The sequence below is a fragment of the Mercurialis annua genome, linkage group LG2, assembly GCF_937616625.2.
Source record: "Mercurialis annua linkage group LG2, ddMerAnnu1.2, whole genome shotgun sequence".
NCBI lineage: Eukaryota > Viridiplantae > Streptophyta > Magnoliopsida > Malpighiales > Euphorbiaceae > Mercurialis > Mercurialis annua.
Genome location: NC_065571.1, coordinates 4,863,129 through 4,880,115, shown reverse-complemented (window position 1 = coordinate 4,880,115; position 16,987 = coordinate 4,863,129). Strand labels below are relative to the sequence as shown.

Below are 16,987 nucleotides of genomic sequence, written 5' to 3'. Positions count from 1 at the left end.
TTATTGATAAAGCATCACAATGTCTTCTGGACGCAACTGATCTGGATTTCGTCAATTGGGCATTAAATTCAAAGTGCACTTTATCAAAATACAATCTACAGCTCTGACAGTTTCAATCTAAATTGTTCAACTGGATTATATATTTGAATGAATTCAATTGAAAACCTAAAAATAAAAATTACATCATAAACGATTCAAATATTGCACCGCAATAGAAGATTCACAAAGGAAACATCAAATCTCATAAAGGGCAATATAAAATTTTCATAGAGGAAAATATAAACTCCATAAAAAGGAGAGATAAGAACAACCATATATAAAAACATAAAATAGCAAAAAAACAACGATTATATATAAAATATATAAATAAAAACTAAACTAAAGAAGAACGAGACCACCGCCGATCAAAAAGCCAAGCTTAGGGTTTTCCGGGGAAAACAAGAAGCTTAGGATTTGTTTTTTTTTTGTTGGGAGAGGATGCTGTGCGGCTAGGATTTTTTTAGCTCGTGTATATTATAAGCGTTAAAAGCAAGTGGTCAATATAAAATGATGCCAACAGGGATGCCTAGTCAGACATAAAGTATAGCAAGGACATTATATTGACGCCTAGTCATCTCCTCAACCTCCCCTCTCCCGCTTCATGACTACCACCGCCGTGAACGGCGACTCTCATCGTCTTAATGAAGTACCAAATTGTTTCCATTACTGGTAATCTTTCTCAGATCTTCCATTAATAATACAATTAAACTGCTCATCAATTAACGAACAAATAACTATTCACCAAATTCTTCGCTGAATCGTCTACTATTGCTCTGTTTCTTTGTCGTTGAAGAAGCGGCGTGATTTAACTCTGAATAATTTTTTTTCAGGTCCATTGTAACTCCTTCATTTTCAGTTGCACGCTTATTTACCGGTGTCGGGAGAAACGGAATTTGCAGATGAATCTGTTGATGATTGACTATCACAGAACTAATAGGTACTGAAATTACTGTTTGACTTAGCTAATTTCATGCTGCTATAACTGACAATTGAAAATTAGACTGATTTGCATGCAAAACAGTAGAGTTTACATAATTAGATTCTTGAATTTGAGTTTAATTTTATGTTCGAATTATAATATGTGAACTGTTAATCTGTAGTCTTCTTAGCAATTTCGTCTATTAAGGAATTATGATGAAAATTATCATAAGAGGATTAATTAAAACTAGATTGGTAGATGATAGGTTTGAGGCCAAAATTGAAAAGTAAACATTGCTTATTATCTTCAGCACAAAGCTTGATAAACTTTGATTCTCCTGGTACAAGTCTACAGGAACTTTATTTCAAAATTACGCGTAATTAGCTAGTTTTTTCATTGTCGTGACCTAGATCTAGATCCAGGACTAAGCACTGTGATTTCTTGTCTGTTGTCCTTAAGCCTCCTGGCATCGTCGATGGAGACCTGGAATGCATTTGCTAATACTTCCTCTGGCATGGAACGGATTGCTGAGACTCGGCCTGCGAGTTGGCTGATTTGAGCTCTGTCATTAGTCTTGAATGATACCCATTCTAGACCTTCAATGTTTGCCTTTGTAATTACTACAAAATTCTGTGGAACTGTCAACATTTGATCCCTTTTAACCTGTCCGTCAAACACGGAATTCCCATTTTCATTCACAATCTGAACACGACCGCTTCCTCTGGTAAAGTATCGAATGCTATAGGCATTGATGTTCCAGTGTGGTGTCATTATCGCGTTCTGCATACAAAGTGATCAATGTAATTGCATCATGATTAACTAAATTATACTTCCATGATTTATATCTATATTTAGTTTTAAAGGCTTACACTATAGAGGACAGCTTTCTGAATACTGAGTCTGAGGGATCTGAGGATGGGGAGGTTGTGACTGTTTGCATTGGTGACACGACCGCCACGTGGGTTGAAGATATCAGTTTGTGATGGATTGTTAATATTATGTCTCAGCCTAGCTGTGCAAAATGTTTCTTCTACTCCATTAGTTCTAGTTCTACCTCCACGGCTCCTCTCTAATTGTCGCTGTGCTTCTGCTTCTTGTTCTTGTCGTTCTTCTTCTTGGCTTCTTCGTGGGATTAGCATCTCAAGATCATCCACCACACTAACAATAATGCCTCTGTTATCATTTTCACCTCTCATCTTTCTTGCAAGATCAGTGTTGATGTTGAAAGCTTCGGCTATCATTTGCTCGTCAATGCCTCTGAAGATATTTCCTGATCTATCTGTCTGGCTTCCTCTGCTGCCTGGCTCTCTTTCTCTCTGACTTCTTAGAGAACGTTCACCTCTTTGGCTTTGTACTTCTCGTTGAGGGTTACCGGCAAGGAAAAAGTCCTGAAATCATATATATATCAATGTCAAAACATAATTTTGTTGAAATTCAATTATTATTATTATGTGAATCTTACTCTGTGATTCTGATCAAGTTGGTTGGCAGGATTGCTGGTGTCGATAATTTGGACAAGAACAAGAGGGGATCGACCATTGTTATAAATCCATTGAGCTACTCCGGCAGGCAAGGCAATGACATCACCCTCTCGGATTTGACGGACCTTCTGATGCTGGTCTCTCTGGCTCTGTCCTGCGCCGGCAGTAAACTGAGACTCTGACGGTGACTGGTATGTCTCAGGACAGCCAGGGATTACAGCTCCCTGAATTCCTCTACCTGCAGTTTAATGTATAATAGAAATGCAATGATTTTAATTTTATATTCTTTGCTCATATTAAAGAAAATACAAACACAAGATCATAGAGTAAAGAAAGATATGCCTTGGACGACATAAATGAGCTTAGGTCCATTGACGTATTGTGGTAACAATAGGCCTTTCGCTTGAATAGTATGGCGCATAGCTACAATACCAACACATTGGAACTGTTGATCATTCTCATCCCAGATTTCAGTCAGACCAGCCTCTGATTGAAACCTGCGAGAAGGCTCGACAGCATTAATGCGATTGAGCTGGCACTCATCCCGCTGCCATCTTTGTTGTCGCTGTGACTTCTCTTGTCCGCTAGGGCGTGAAGTTACCTGCTCTATCTGTGCAACAGAATTGTGAAGAAGAACAAGAACGCAAAGGCCAAGAGAGAGCAAATATGAGTAAGCCATGAGAGACTTCAGAGGCTGCAATATGATGATGAAAAGGTAATTGATGGGATCGTTATTTATAGCGTAAGAAATTTCAGCTTATGTTTCAGTATTTGGGATGTGGCGAATGGTTCTATCAATTGTTTCTGCATGTGCATTTGTCTTTATATTGCATGCGGGTTTGTCTTCATATTGCATGTAGCTTTGATGCATTTCCTTACTTACACGTAGTTTTCTTTAAGCGCTATTTGAATTGAGGGATTAATCCATCGATTTCATAATTTAACAAAATTAATTGTTTGGCATGATAAAGAAATGTTGAGAGTCCATGGATTTTGAAAATACACCATCCTCCAAAACGCACCATCCTCCAAAATTCTTACCACCTAGATATGAAAAAGTTGAAATCCATCATTTTTTATACATGTATGGATTAAAAATATGTTATTATTTCTAAAAATTCCATTAATTTTATATTCAATCCATGTAATCTTCAAATTTTGGATTTCACATACCATGAATTTAAATTTCATCGATTTTATTAAATCCATGAATTTCAAAAACTCTATGGCTCCTTAAGGGTATTACATGTCAATGGTAGTAATATATGGAATCTAGTTACTTGTAATTGTTGGTTGTCCCAGAAAATCATAGCTTAATTTATTTATGAGCTTATCAAATTATAAATTGTTAAAGGTCAATTTGACATTCATTCAAAACTATCACTTCTTTCCGAATGTAGTAAAAACATAAAGTTTTCTTGTTGTTTAAGGGTTGAAATTTACACTTTCTTAAATTTGTCTTTGCCTGCTATAAAGACAAAAGGAACTAAAAATGAGATGTCGAATATACCTTCTAGTTTTTCTAAGATAATGTGCAAACTCTTTTCTTCGTCTTCTGCAGTTGCATGCTTATTTATCGATGCTGGTAAAATGGAGTTTGCAGATGAATATGTTGCTGATTTACTATAACAGAAATAATAGGTACGGAAATTATTGTTTGAAATAGCTACTATTGTTGACTGGTACAATTTGTATTTCTGGACCAGACTGGTACTTTGATCTTTGATGCTACTATTATTGACAATTAAATCTGCAGACTGATTTGCACGCAAAACAGCAGAAACATATTCAGGTTCTTGAATTTGAGAGTGATTTTTTTCTAATAATATTATGTGGAATGTTAATCTGTTATCTTCTTAGCAATAGTGTCTATTTAAGGAATAATTTATGATAAAAAGAAACAAAGATTATTTTAACTAGATTGATGGTTGAGGCCAAAATATAAAAGTAAACACTGCTTATTGAAATTTTTCAGCATGAAGCTTGATAAACTTTCATTCTTGTGTGCAAAATAGTACAAGCTTACAAGAACTGTATACTTGTCCACTCCCACTTGGGCTTTATTTTTGTTCTAATGACTACATAGCCACTTGTTATTCTACTTTATTGCAAAATCGCACCGTAATTAGATCATTCGTTTATTGTCGTGACCTAGATCCAGGACTAAGCACTGTGATTTCCTGTCTGTTGTCCTTAAGCCTCCTGGCATCATCAATGGAGACCTGGAATGCATTTGCTAATACTTCCTCTGGCATAGACCTGATTGCAGAGACTCGTCCTGCGAGTTGGCTGATTTTAGCTCTGTCATTAGTCTTGAATGATACCCATTCTAAACCTTCACTGTTTGCCTTTGTAATTACGACAAAATTCTGTGGAACTGTCAACATTTGATCCCTTTTAACCTGTCCGTCAAACACTGAATTTCCATTTTCATTCACAATCTGAACACGACCGCTTCCTCTGGTAAAGTATCGTATGCTATGGGCATTGATGTTCCAGTGTGGTGTCATTATCGCGTTCTGCATACAAAATTGATCAATGTAATTACATCAATGACAAAATTAAACTTCTTTGACTTATTTATATATAAATTTGAAAGACTTACACTATAGAGAACAGCTTTCTGAATACTGAGTCTGAGGGATCTGAGGATGGGGAGGTCATGACTATTGATATTTTTGACACGGCCGCCGCGTGGGTTGAAGATATCACTTTCTGATGGATTGTTGATGTTATGTCTCAGCCTGGCTGTGCAAAATGTTTCTTCTACACCATTAGTTCTAGTTCTACCTCCATGGCTCCTCTCTAATTGTCGCTGTGCTTCTGCTTCTTGTTCTTGTCGTTCTTCTTCTTGGCTTCTTCGCGGGATTAGCATCTCAAGATCATCCACCACACTCACAATAATGCCTCTGTTATCATTTTCACCTCTCATCTTTCTTGCAAGGTCAGTGTTGATATTGAAAGCTTCGGCTATCATTCGCTCATCGATGCCTCTGAAGACATTTCCAGATCTATCTGTCTGGCTTCCTCTGCTGCCTGGCCCTCTTTCTCTCTGGCTTCTTAGGGAACGTTCACCTCTTTGGCTCTGTACTTCTCGTTGAGGGTTACCAGCAAGGAAAAAGTCCTGAACTTTCATTTTTATATCAATGTCAAAACATTATTCTGAATTCTGAAAAAAATTTAATTATGATGTGATTCTTACTCTGTGATTCTGATCAAGTTGGTTGGCAGGATTGCTGGTGTCGATGATTTGGACAAGAACAAGAGGGGATCGGCCATTGTTATAAATCCATTGAGCTACTCCGGCAGGCAATGCGATGACATCACCCTCTCGGATTTGACGGACCTTCTGATGCTGGTCTCTCTGACTCTCATGTGCTGCACCGGCAGTAAATTGCGACTGTGATGGTGACTGGTATGTCTCAGGACAACCGGGGATTACAGCTCCCTGAATTCCTCTACCTGCATTGTTATGTACGTATAATAGAAGTGCAATGATCTTAATTTTATATTCTTTTCTCATATTAATGAAAATGTAAACACAAGATGAAAGAGTAATTAAAGAAACATGGCATACCTCGGACGACATAGATGAGCTTAGGTCCATTGACGTATTGTGGTAACAAAAGGCCTTTCTGCTGAATAGTATGGCGCATAGCTACAACACCAACGCATTGGAACTGTTGGTCGTTCTCATCCCAGATTTCAGTCAGACCAGCTTCTGATTGGAACCTGCGAGAAGGCTCAACAGCATTAATGCGGTTGAGCTGGCACTCATCCCTTTGCCATCTTTGTTGCCGCTGCGACTTCTCTTGTCCGCTGGGGCGTGAAGTTACCTGCTCTATCTGTGCTACAGAGCTGTGAAGAAGAACAAGAACACAAAGACCAAGAGAGAGCAGATATGAGTAAGCCATTAGAGACTATAGAGGCTAATTCTTGATGATGAAAAGGTAATTGATGGGATCGTTATTTATAGTGAAAGAAATTTCAGTTTCAGTTTCAGTATTTGGGATGTGGCGAATGGTTTTATCGATTTTTTCTGCATGTGGATTTGTCTGCATATTACATGTAGTTTTGGTACATTTCTTTGATTACACATATTTTCTTTAAGGGTATTACGTGTTGATGATGATCATATATATAGAATCATAGTTTAATTTATTTATAAGTCTGTTTTCTTATCATTTATTTATTGTTAAATGCAAATCTGATATTAATTCTGAACTGGTAGTTCATTCTGAGTGTAGTAAAAACAAAGAGTTGTCATGAGGCTTGAATCTACGGCACCTTAATTGGCTTGCTCGCTATATAAGACAAAAAGAAATAAAATTGACATAGCTAATTGGTTCTTTAGGTTTTTCTAGCCGAAGATAATCTGCAAAATCTTTTTCCCTCTGTTAATACTTTTTACAGTAGAAGTGAGCTATTTCATGTTTTCGATTTATTTGTTACTGTAATTAATTTTTTGCAGACAAATAGGAAAAAAGATAATAGTGGCAAATTCTTGATTATGGCGACTTTCGGGTGAGATTTTACATTTTAGGCGTTTTGAGAGTCCGGCTCAATAGAAAATGGATAAAAAAAAATGAAATTACATCATTTACACCTTCAAAATTAAATGCGACTTTTCTATTTTTTTTTTATTATTTTAACAATTTTGTTATGAAAATTATTTAAGAAAAATTACAAAATTTAATATAAAATTAAATATCTTTTATTTAACCGAGTTTAATTTTTGATGGAATAATAATTTTAAAACTTTTTCTTTTACCTAAATGTCTATTTTACTAATAATCAATTTATTTAACTGGTTAACAAAAATTGCAACTGACAATCATGCACATATATATTTTTACTCTGTCAAGAATCGATCAAATGACTGATGTTATTTTTTTAAAATGAAATACCATAAAAATCATAGTAAACTAGTAGGAGTATTTTATTGGATTGAAATTCCCTTAAATTCATTTGAACTTGAGGGGGTCATGTTTATGATCTACACCGTTCATTTTACAATGAACCGTGTAGATAAAAAATGTACAATTTTAATCAAATTAATCTACACCGTTCATTTTACAATGAACGGTATAGATATGAACATTGACCCCCTCAAGTTCAAAATGAACTTTAGAGAATCCCAATCCGTATTTTATTTCATCAAATAGCAAATAGTCACATCTAAATAGAACCAATTAAACAAATGAATGTGATATTTTAATGAGAAACCATCGGTTAAACAATGCAAAACTAAATTCTTATTCATAGATGATCACTACCACGTACCCTGAAACAAAACTATTATGTGGAAGAAAGAAAATGTATCAAAAACCATGCATAACATAAATACAAATCAGCATGTATAAACAATACAGACAACTCACCACTTCGATTCGCCACGTCCAGCCCCAACATTTATTTTGCTCTCTATAAATACAACCTTATTTCTCTGCCAACTTCATCACTTCAAAATATTAACTGTAATACAGTTACAGGCTCAATGGGTTACTCTTCTTTGCTCTCTGTTACTCTTTGCTTACTTATCATTTTCAGTGTCAGTTTTGCTCAGCTTGAGCAGCAAGTTAGCAGAGAAGAAAGGCAACAGCGACAACAGCGATGGCAAAGGAGTGAATGCCAGCTCAACCGGATCAATGCTGTTGAGCCGTCTCGCCAGTTGCAATCGGAAGCGGGTCTGACAGAAATCTGGGACGAGAATGATCAACAGTTCCAATGCGCCGGTGTTGTAGCTATGCGCCATACTATTCAACAGAAAGGATTACTGTTGCCACAATATGTCAATGGACCTAAGCTCATTTATGTTGTCCGAGGTTCGGTTTTCTCTTTCACATTGTGTTTTATGTATATCATATATTCTATTGCGAATTGCAAAATAAATTATGATTCCAATTTTAATACGAACTTTTAATTTGAACAATTTAACACTGAGTAGTTTTCTGATAAGAGAATATGAATGTATGTGAATGCCAGAATAGTATATGTAGTGATGTACACATCAGCATTTGCTAGAAGTGTACAACATTAGTTCGTATTTTATATTGTCAAAAGTTGAAAGCTCATATTAGAATTACAAAATATCTTACAATTCATAATTTGTGTAACAATTACCTATATTTTTTTCTCATTTGTGCAAAAATTAGTACTGATGTAATTTTTTTCTAAATGGCTAAATGCAGGAAATGGTATTCAGGGAGCTGTATTCCCAGGTTGTCCTGAGACTTACCAGACACCAACAGAATCATCACAGTCCCAGTTCAGAGCAGGCCATGAACAGAGCCAGAGAGATCAGCATCAGAAGGTTCGTCGAATCCGCTCAGGTGATGTCATCGCCTTACCTGAAGGAGTAGCTCAATGGATCTACAACAGTGGCAGAACCCCTCTTGTTCTTGTCCAAATCATCGACACCAGCAATCCTAATAACCAACTTGATCAGAATCACAGAGTAAGAATCACACCATAATTGAATTTTTATCAGAGTTAATGTTTTGACATTGATAAATATAAATTTGTAATTTCAGGACTTTTTCCTTGCTGGTAACCCTCAACGAGAAGTACAGAGCCAAAGAGGTGAACGTTCAGTAAGAAGCCCGAGAGAAAGAGGACCAAGCAGCAGAGGCCAGACAGAAAGGTCCGGCAATGTCTTCCGAGGCATTGACGAGCGAATGATAGCCGAAGCTTTCAACATTAACACTGATCTTGCAAGAAAAATGAGAGGCGAAAATGATAACAGAGGCATTATTGTGAGTGTGGTGGATGATCTTGAGATGCTAGTCCCACGAAGAAGCCAAGAAGAAGAACGAGAAGAACAAGAAGCACAAGCAATGCGAGAATTAGAGAGGAGCCGTGGAGGTAGAATTAGAACTAATGGTGTAGAGGAAACTTACTGCACACTCAGGCTGAAACACAACATCAACGACCCATTACGAGCTGATATCTACAACCCTCGCGCCGGCCGTGTCAAAACTCTCAACAATCACAACCTCCCTATCCTCAGATACCTTCAACTCAGTATTCACAAGACTGTCCTCTACAGAGTAAAACACATTTGACATTACTAACTTTAAACACAAGAAACGTTCATTTTGCCCCAACAACTTGGCATAAAAGATAAAAAGAGTTAAAACTCGTGGTTTTCGTTAAACAAACTCATAACTTGTCAATTTTGGATCAGTTTACATTCTAATTCGATGTCATTCCGACGTCACTTTTGATGGTCGTAAACTAACCCAAAATTAACACATTGTGGGTGTTTTTATCCAAACCCACAAATTTGGATCTATTTATCTTTTATCCGAAGTTTAGAGGCTAAAATGAATATTTTTTGTTAAACAAACTAAATTTAAAATATTTGAATGGCATTAAAGAAACACAAATCTTGATTATTTTGTGCAGAATGCTATAATGACACCACACTGGAACATCAATGCTCACAGCATCAGATACATCACCAGAGGAACAGGTCGTGTTCAGATAGTTAATGAGAACGGAAACCCAGTGTTTGACGGACAAGTTCGAGAGGGTCAGATATTGACAGTGCCACAAAATTTTGTAGTGATTACAAAGGCAAGCGAGGGGGGCCTAGAATGGGTATCCTTCAAAACTAACGACAATGCTAAAATCAGCCAACTCGCTGGACGCGTCTCAGCAATCCGGTCCATGCCTGAGGAAGTGGTAGCAAATGCATTCCAAGTTTCTATTGATGATGCAAGGAGGCTTAAAGATAACAGACAGGAGGTTACAGTGCTCAGCCCTGGATCCAGGTCTCGAAGTTGAAGAGTACTACACTAGGCCACAATGCAACTGTAATAAGTACTAATGAGTACGTAGGCTTTAGAGTTAAAATAAATAAAAGCCAAAATAGGCATGAGAACCTAAAAGTTATGTGTGTGGCTCTTTGTTCTACGAATGTATCTTTTAACTTGCGGGAAGAAATGAAACTTCAATAATATCTGCTACCTACATAAATCCATATCTAACTGAAACTCATATAACCTAATTTCATTTAAATAGAAATTCAAATGAAGAGACATAATCTGCACTGCGAATGCATTATTTTGTTTACTTCAGACAGAAGTCTTATAGTTGTTACCTATTTAGTATATTAATCCATGATCTAGCATGAATTCTTTCCATGTCTTTGTCAATGGACTAAAGGCCATGTTTGAATCATGGAATAAATGCGGAATGAAATAGCTATTTTATTCCATGGAACTGCTATTTCATGATTTTGTGAAATAAATACTCCTCTCACAAATTAAAGAATGGCTATTCCATTCCTTATGAGATAGCTATTCTATTCCATACTATTCTATTTCATGAACCAAACACAACCAAAGCGTTATAAGGGTCTTTGGCAATCACTTTCTGCTTATGAACAACAAGAAGTTCTTATGTAGGATTGTGCATAGGTTCCATCAATTCGGTCCGAATCTATAAAAAAACGCATCAGACCCGAAACCATAAACTTTAAATTAAAAGAAAATAATTTATAATTTTATATAGACATATAATATATCAGTTTGATTTATTTAACTTTTTTATTAAAACAATAGAACCAAACCAGAATAAAGCAAATCAAAAAATCAGACATTTGATTTCAGTTTCTTATAGTTTTTGGTTGTGCATGGTTGGTTCTAACACACCCTAATTTGTGGACATCATCTAGATCTAAGAATCCATTAGATCAGAGGTCGTCCAATCCAAAAATGCAATTTCAATCAAGAGAATAATTGAAAGAAAAAAAAATTGTAAAACAAAAACATAAAAAAGAGGGGTCTTAGAAGTATATAAATTAAAGAAAGCAGTAGAGAAAAGTATATATATTAATATTAGGTGTAAAAGATTTGTGTTCTAAACGGGTCCTAGAGAAGCTGTAAAGCAGACTAAACAGACAATGGCGTCCATTGCTTTTATGATTTTAAACTAAAAAATAAAATGAAGAAAGTGAAAAGTAAATGTTCAATATCTTTCCAAGTTGTAAAAGGGTGTACATGTCTTGCCGTCCTCATATAGCAAATATTTAAAGGAAGGAGCGTCATATTATTAACAATTTATAATTATATATCCAGGGAAAAGAACTTTAAAGTCTAGCAAGTCAAACATGATCATAATCCAAACAACATCAAAATCCAAGCAAGTAACTTAGAGATCTAAGCAACACAAAAAACCCGAACAAGAGATCTCAAGACCCAAGCAAGGAACCTCCGGTAAAGGACACATAAACCCGAACAAGAGGATTTGGACCAGTATTTTACCAAACCGGTGGTCAAACCGGTGAGGTCACATGTTCAATATTCAACCGGTTGAATAAATTATATATCAAAAATTAAATTCTAGACATAATTTTTGGTCTAAATGGTTGAATTGCATGTGAAAAAAAAAACAGTGGTCACATTGACCTTATAAATAACCTACGGCTACCATATAATAAAATCCTAAGTACATTCTTTTAATTTTCTTCTTTTTATTCTCTTACCTTTCTCTATTAGTTTGATCGCTGAATGAACGTCCAAATCTCTTCTTAATGTTGTTTTGACGTTTATTTTACTTCATAGGATCTAGTCCTACCTTAATTATCTATCCCGATACTCGATAATTTATCAATAATAATTAAGGCACTAGATATTCACATGGATGTAACATGTCTTGAAAATTGGGGTAAGAGTACTAGAAATGGTACTCCACGTTTTGATAATTGCTGCAAGCACATGTTAGAGGTTCTTTGCATCAATAGTGAGTAGAGAAAGTTCTTCTTTGTCACCTAGGAAATGATGCTTTCCTGTTGTTATAATTTTTTCGCTAAAGGAAAATTTAAACATCTTAAGTTTTCTCTTGTTGGGCCACTCTCTTTAATGTGGGTCTTGAATTGTTAAAAGCATTGAGAAAAAATCACCAAAGTATACCCGTAACTGGATGGTTCTAACCAACTAAAAAGGACCAAAGTTCTGATATTTTTTTTTTATGTTGTTCGATTAAACTTGATCAAAAGCGACAAAAGTTATGAACCGAGGGAGTAAATAATAAGAGATGCACATATTTTAAGACAAGTTAATGACACTGTAACATATCGATTACTAACACTTTTTCACTTATCTTTCATATAGAATTTTTTGTATTAATTAACAAATTTATTTCCATTTCCCTTTAACTCATTTCTCTTAGTCTAGCTTTGTCGGAGAATAATACAAACTATAGTAGGTGACTGCATATAGGAGAAATATCTAAACCAGACACTTATAGAATTCTAATTGGTTTCTAGTCATCATAACATCTTTATGGACATTTCATTAACAGTATCCTTAAAATTGACATATACTGAAAAGATAAAAACAAACATTATAAATAAAGATCATATGAAAATACTTAACTAACACATTTAATCCTTAAGTCAAAAGTGAATAACTAACAGCTTTCATCGTCAAAATGTGGCTTGTCCCTAAATGGGAGAATTCTTTATTATGTCAGTTAATACCAATCAGAGCCTACCAAATTCTGCATTTATAAACTATATCTTCCTGTCTAATTTATTGCCTACAGTCAATGCATAATTTATGGAACTCTTTGGATAATGTTTTTAGATTAATTAGAGTAGTTGATACTGAGCAATAGTAGGACTTTTCATTAAAATAAAATCACTTTTACTAAAGCAAAACCCCTTTGTTTCAAGTAATTAATCAATCATTTCAATTTCAAATCACCAGTAGGTGATATTTCTCAACCATTCTCTCCTACTGTAATGGAACTGGAGCCCACCTTGCAATGGATGAAAATGGAAAGACATTGCTTTCATAATTGAGTAAAACTTAGGACCCAAGTTTGCATCCACCACCGAAAGTTAATTAAGCCAGCTTAATTAAACTAAGAATTTCCCTTAAAGGCACAAGTAAATTGCCTTTAATGCCATCCTAAACCAGCACAGCTTCTTTGACTCTTTCTCTATGATTGATGGACATTTTTGAATCACCATCAATAAAAAAGCTATAACAGGTATATATGAAATGAAACCTAAGGTCATTTCTAGCCGTCTTGCTCAATAAGAACCGAACCCTATATTTGTTTCCTCATGCAAAACCTTCTTTGAAAATCTATTTTTTTATCTATTTATACATTTAAAAAACTCGAGACAGAGAAAAAAAATGTCTCATTCAAGCCTAAGAAAGAAGCTTCAGCCTGCAAAGAAGGCATGGAAACGCTTATGCAAGACGGTTGAGTCAAAACTCCATGACTTCAACTTCTCTAAAGCAATCAATGTCATCAAGACCAACTCTAACCGTATTATTTCTTATTGCTCTCTCCATTTCTTTCAACTTTTCAAGAAACGTTCCATAGCAAGAAGATCATTCTATTTCAGTCACCATTATAATTTTTATGGTGACAAGAAACAGCTGGCTCAAAGAAACTGTTCGCCTATTTACATAGACCAGCTCTATTCTTTAGAGGCAGAGTCCTCAGTGCAAGCTAAGAAGATCATTACATACGCAGAAACAAGCAGCAGCAACAGCAGCAGCAGTAGTAACATTAGTAGTAAAGGAAAGCAGGTGGTTGTTGAAAAGGTTTTTCCAAGTAAAGAAAACAATCCAAAGAAGAAAGAGAAGGAGAAAGTATTGTATAGCATTGAAGATGCATGGAGAGAAGTTGTTCTGAAATCTCCACAACTGCGACCAGTTGATGACAGAGCTGAGGAATTCATATCCAACTTTCGCCAAGATATAATGATTCAAAAAGAAAAATCAGCTACAGAATTTGAAGATATGTTGGCTAGAGGTACCTAGCCAAAACAAATTTGCTGTTTTTATCTTCTTATATTTGTTTGCTTTTTTTTCTTTCTTCGAAACATTTTTTGACATACATAATGTGATAGTGAGTAAACAAAAAAGGATGATGGTGAAAACTAAAAAATAGGACTTCATAAGATTTTAAGGGTTTTTTTGCCTGTTTCCAAGATGAAACAAAGGCGAGTCCATCAATAATCTATTTTTATCTTCTTTAATAATGAAGGTGTGAACTTGTAAAGAGGATTTATCTGGTTTGATTTGTATTTTCTCTATCAAAGACTTATGATCCATGTATATATATTTCATTGTGTTTGCTTGTGCATTGATTTTATTCACCCTCTTTATATTTTTTCTTATTTTCTTATGTTCTACTTTTCCTGAGAGAAAGGAACTATAGATTCATAGTTGAGACACACAAGATCGAAGGATGCAGAGATATTGTGCTTAATGTAAGTGTAATATTATCCTTGCTTGAAGAACTGTTCTATTGACAGAAACTAGGCTATAGCAGCAATCCTAGAATAGTTTCCCATTAAATTCATGTTTACACCAAAACAAAAAATTGAGTGCGAAATATTTAGTGAGCTCTCCACAACTAAGTAATTTTCTCAACTTGATAATGATGCTAAGTGTTTCAAAATGGTAGAAGCCAGCAGGGGACAGAATAGCATTGCATGAATGGAAGATGGTATCTAACCTTTGACGAGCCATGTTGAATTTGATATCTGCCAAATAGAAAAAATGCTCCTTCATTGAATCATAGCAATGCAACTTTCTAGTCCACAAGCCTTCCTCTCTATAAGAGAGCCTAAAATTGGAGCGGTATCAAACTACATAATAATCAAGCAACTAATTCTAGTGGTAGATTAATTGCTGGGAATCATAAATCATACCTTATCATTCTATCTAACACACTTCAACTTCTCTTTGATGCCTTGTAATCGTTAACGTGAGGATGTCTTGACAGCAGAGCATGAACATTAAGTTCTCGAATTTCAGAGCTTGACTACTTGCTCTATATTGGTTATCACCCTAAAAATAAACAAGTTCATGGCCCATAGATAAACTCAACTCATATAATTTAGAGCATAAACATATGAATCATTCCAAACAAAGACAATGTTATTGATTTTCAAGGCAATCACCACAAAACTTCACATTTTGATCAACATTAGGAAGAGGATCTTCACATAAACCGAGATTTTGGATCATAACACCAGAATTGCAATCAGGATTACAAAATATTTGTTGTACCCTTTCTAATACCCAGATTTTCTGAACATAAAAAATAATATAATGCTCTCAGTGTAGTGTATTTGAGAAAAGCATATCTTCATAAATAAACGTAATTTGGGGCATAGTGAGTTAAATTGCCATTGACCGAGAAACAAAATTATGGTAAGAGCATATCTCAGAGAAGGTCGATTAAAGCATTAAAAGATGATTCAATAAACAATAGATTTCAAAAATTGGACAGCAACAGGAAATACAAAAGTGACAAACCTAACAGTTCGAATGCTTCTACCTCCCGTCGTATGGACACGCTTCACAACCCTAGCAAAATCTATTAGTCTGCTCTCATCAGTCATCAACCTTGACTTCATCCGCTTTCAAAGTACATTGGCCAACATTGTGCTCATTATTGATTATCTGCACCTCTGATAGAACAATCTATATCAATAATCATCTTAATCAATTTATATCTACTAAAATAGCATTGTAATCACTCTCAATAATTTTCAACATTTATCACAGTAGTAAACCCTTGAATAATTTAATTTCGGTTACCTTGCAGCCGTTTGCTCTAAAGTTTCTGTTTCTAACGAGAAGAATCAAAGCATACATGCCAAAAAAATTCTTAAACTGAAAGTAAAATTGTATCATAATTTTTTTCATCATTATCTACTTATACATGATTTCCAAACCAAACAGATAGCTAGGTCACAGAACTGAACAATGTAAATTAAAACCTAACTTAAAATTGCAGATGATTGATTTTAGATTTGATTCGCAAATGACTTGTTCATTAAGAAAAGTCCGGGTGTGGAATGTGGATGAACAAGGTGCTGCGTTTTGATGTAGAGCAAACGATAACCAGCATTTCAGTTGGATATTATAGAGGATTTATGCAATTCTAGCCAGATTCAACCCAGAAAAACAAATAATTAGATATTACAATCTAGAACACAACGACAACTACAAGTAATCTGGAAATTGACTGAGTAAAATAAAACTACAAGTGACAAAATTTAAATTTTCAAGAGCAAGCGTTGAGGTAGTTACCAGAATAATGTGCGGTTGCCGGGATGTCTTATCGCCGGAAAATTTTAAGGGGTCGTTTGGTTAAAGGTTGGGAATGGGAATTGGAATGAAAAAAAATGGAAATGAGAATGATTGTTTTCATTTTTTGTTTGGTTTAAAATTAGTGTAAGAATGGGAATAGATAAAGTTTAATAAAAAAATTATTTATTATATTTTAAAAAATAATAATTTTTTTAAAAAAAATTAAAAAAAAATTATTTTCAAAAAAATTTAAAAAATTATTTTCGAAAAAATTAAAAAATTATTTTTAAAAAAAAATAAAAAATTATTTTTAAAAAAGAATAAAAAATTATTTTAATTACTTGAAAAAAATATTTTAAAAAAAGTTAAAAAAATATTTTCGAAAAAAATAAAAATAATTAAAAAATAATTTTTTATAAAAATTAAAAAATTATTTTTCAAAAAAAATTAATAAATTATTTTTTTCTAAATAATTA

The 16,987-nt window shown here is 34.6% G+C and overlaps 4 protein-coding genes and 2 long non-coding RNA genes across 11 annotated transcripts; 3 read left to right on the top strand and 3 right to left on the bottom strand.

Moving 5' to 3' along the window:
- The first annotated feature begins 491 nt into the window (after positions 1-491).
- On the top strand, positions 492-6,549 carry LOC130015081 (uncharacterized). Of its 5 annotated transcripts, none has more exons than XR_008790111.1 (6): positions 492-708; positions 870-976; positions 1,418-1,758; positions 2,450-3,154; positions 4,001-4,080; positions 5,671-6,549. It is a non-coding gene; the product is annotated as an uncharacterized LOC130015081 (long non-coding RNA). The 5 variants fall into 5 exon arrangements; XR_008790110.1 differs by lacking the exon at positions 1,418-1,758 and adding an exon at positions 4,196-4,231 and having other exon boundaries at positions 507-708; XR_008790109.1 differs by lacking the exon at positions 1,418-1,758 and having other exon boundaries at positions 503-708; positions 2,439-3,154.
- LOC126668849 (legumin B-like) lies at positions 1,238-3,118 on the bottom strand. Its single transcript, XM_050362057.2, has 4 exons — positions 2,782-3,118; positions 2,421-2,677; positions 1,828-2,346; positions 1,238-1,738 (listed from the first exon to the last, which is right to left on the bottom strand). Exons 1-4 carry the CDS (start codon positions 3,116-3,118, stop codon positions 1,352-1,354), a joined length of 1,500 nt encoding a protein of 499 aa, XP_050218014.2. The 3' UTR covers positions 1,238-1,351.
- Positions 4,382-6,353, bottom strand: LOC126668846 (legumin B-like). The gene is made up of 4 exons (XM_050362055.1): positions 6,017-6,353; positions 5,642-5,901; positions 5,045-5,563; positions 4,382-4,958 (listed from the first exon to the last, which is right to left on the bottom strand). Exons 1-4 carry the CDS (start codon positions 6,351-6,353, stop codon positions 4,578-4,580), a joined length of 1,497 nt encoding a protein of 498 aa, XP_050218012.1. The 3' UTR covers positions 4,382-4,577.
- A 1,122-nt stretch (positions 6,550-7,671) lies between the features above and the next one.
- On the bottom strand, positions 7,672-16,648 carry LOC126668853 (uncharacterized). 2 transcript variants are annotated; one of them, XR_007638371.2, is made up of 6 exons: positions 16,512-16,648; positions 15,732-15,886; positions 15,122-15,260; positions 14,926-15,036; positions 7,821-9,481; positions 7,672-7,734 (listed from the first exon to the last, which is right to left on the bottom strand). It is a non-coding gene; the product is annotated as an uncharacterized LOC126668853 (long non-coding RNA). The 2 variants fall into 2 exon arrangements; XR_007638374.2 differs by having other exon boundaries at positions 7,672-8,195; positions 8,678-9,481.
- On the top strand, positions 7,937-10,409 carry LOC126668850 (11S globulin seed storage protein Ana o 2.0101-like). The gene is made up of 4 exons (XM_050362058.1): positions 7,937-8,264; positions 8,631-8,896; positions 8,973-9,488; positions 9,847-10,409. The coding sequence occupies exons 1-4, from the start codon at positions 7,937-7,939 to the stop codon at positions 10,225-10,227; spliced, it is 1,491 nt and encodes a 496-aa protein (XP_050218015.1). The 3' UTR covers positions 10,228-10,409.
- LOC126668852 (uncharacterized) lies at positions 13,286-14,559 on the top strand. Its single transcript, XM_050362065.2, has one exon. The coding sequence runs from the start codon at positions 13,590-13,592 to the stop codon at positions 14,223-14,225; it is 636 nt and encodes a 211-aa protein (XP_050218022.1). The 5' UTR covers positions 13,286-13,589; the 3' UTR covers positions 14,226-14,559.
- Positions 16,649-16,987: the final 339 nt, after the last annotated feature.

What these genes read in the sequence shown, in the direction of transcription:
- LOC126668846 (XM_050362055.1), bottom strand. Translation starts at nt 6,353, where the DNA reads ATGGCTTACTCATATCTGCTCTCTCTTGGTCTTTGTGTTCTTGTTCTT. An exon ending in GCTCATCTATGTCGTCCGAG is followed by an intron (nt 5,902 to 6,016) that starts GTATGCCATGTT and finishes ATAACAATGCAG; the next exon opens with GTAGAGGAATTCAGGGAGCT. An exon ending in AGAAAGCTGTTCTCTATAGT is followed by an intron (nt 4,959 to 5,044) that starts GTAAGTCTTTCA and finishes TTTTGTATGCAG; the next exon opens with AACGCGATAATGACACCACA.
- LOC126668852 (XM_050362065.2), top strand. Translation starts at nt 13,590, where the DNA reads ATGTCTCATTCAAGCCTAAGAAAGAAGCTTCAGCCTGCAAAGAAGGCA.
- LOC126668849 (XM_050362057.2), bottom strand. Translation starts at nt 3,118, where the DNA reads ATGGCTTACTCATATTTGCTCTCTCTTGGCCTTTGCGTTCTTGTTCTT. An exon ending in AACTTGATCAGAATCACAGA is followed by an intron (nt 2,347 to 2,420) that starts GTAAGATTCACA and finishes ATATGATTTCAG; the next exon opens with GACTTTTTCCTTGCCGGTAA. An exon ending in AGAAAGCTGTCCTCTATAGT is followed by an intron (nt 1,739 to 1,827) that starts GTAAGCCTTTAA and finishes CTTTGTATGCAG; the next exon opens with AACGCGATAATGACACCACA.
- LOC126668850 (XM_050362058.1), top strand. Translation starts at nt 7,937, where the DNA reads ATGGGTTACTCTTCTTTGCTCTCTGTTACTCTTTGCTTACTTATCATT. An exon ending in GCTCATTTATGTTGTCCGAG is followed by an intron (nt 8,265 to 8,630) that starts GTTCGGTTTTCT and finishes GGCTAAATGCAG; the next exon opens with GAAATGGTATTCAGGGAGCT. An exon ending in AACTTGATCAGAATCACAGA is followed by an intron (nt 8,897 to 8,972) that starts GTAAGAATCACA and finishes TTGTAATTTCAG; the next exon opens with GACTTTTTCCTTGCTGGTAA.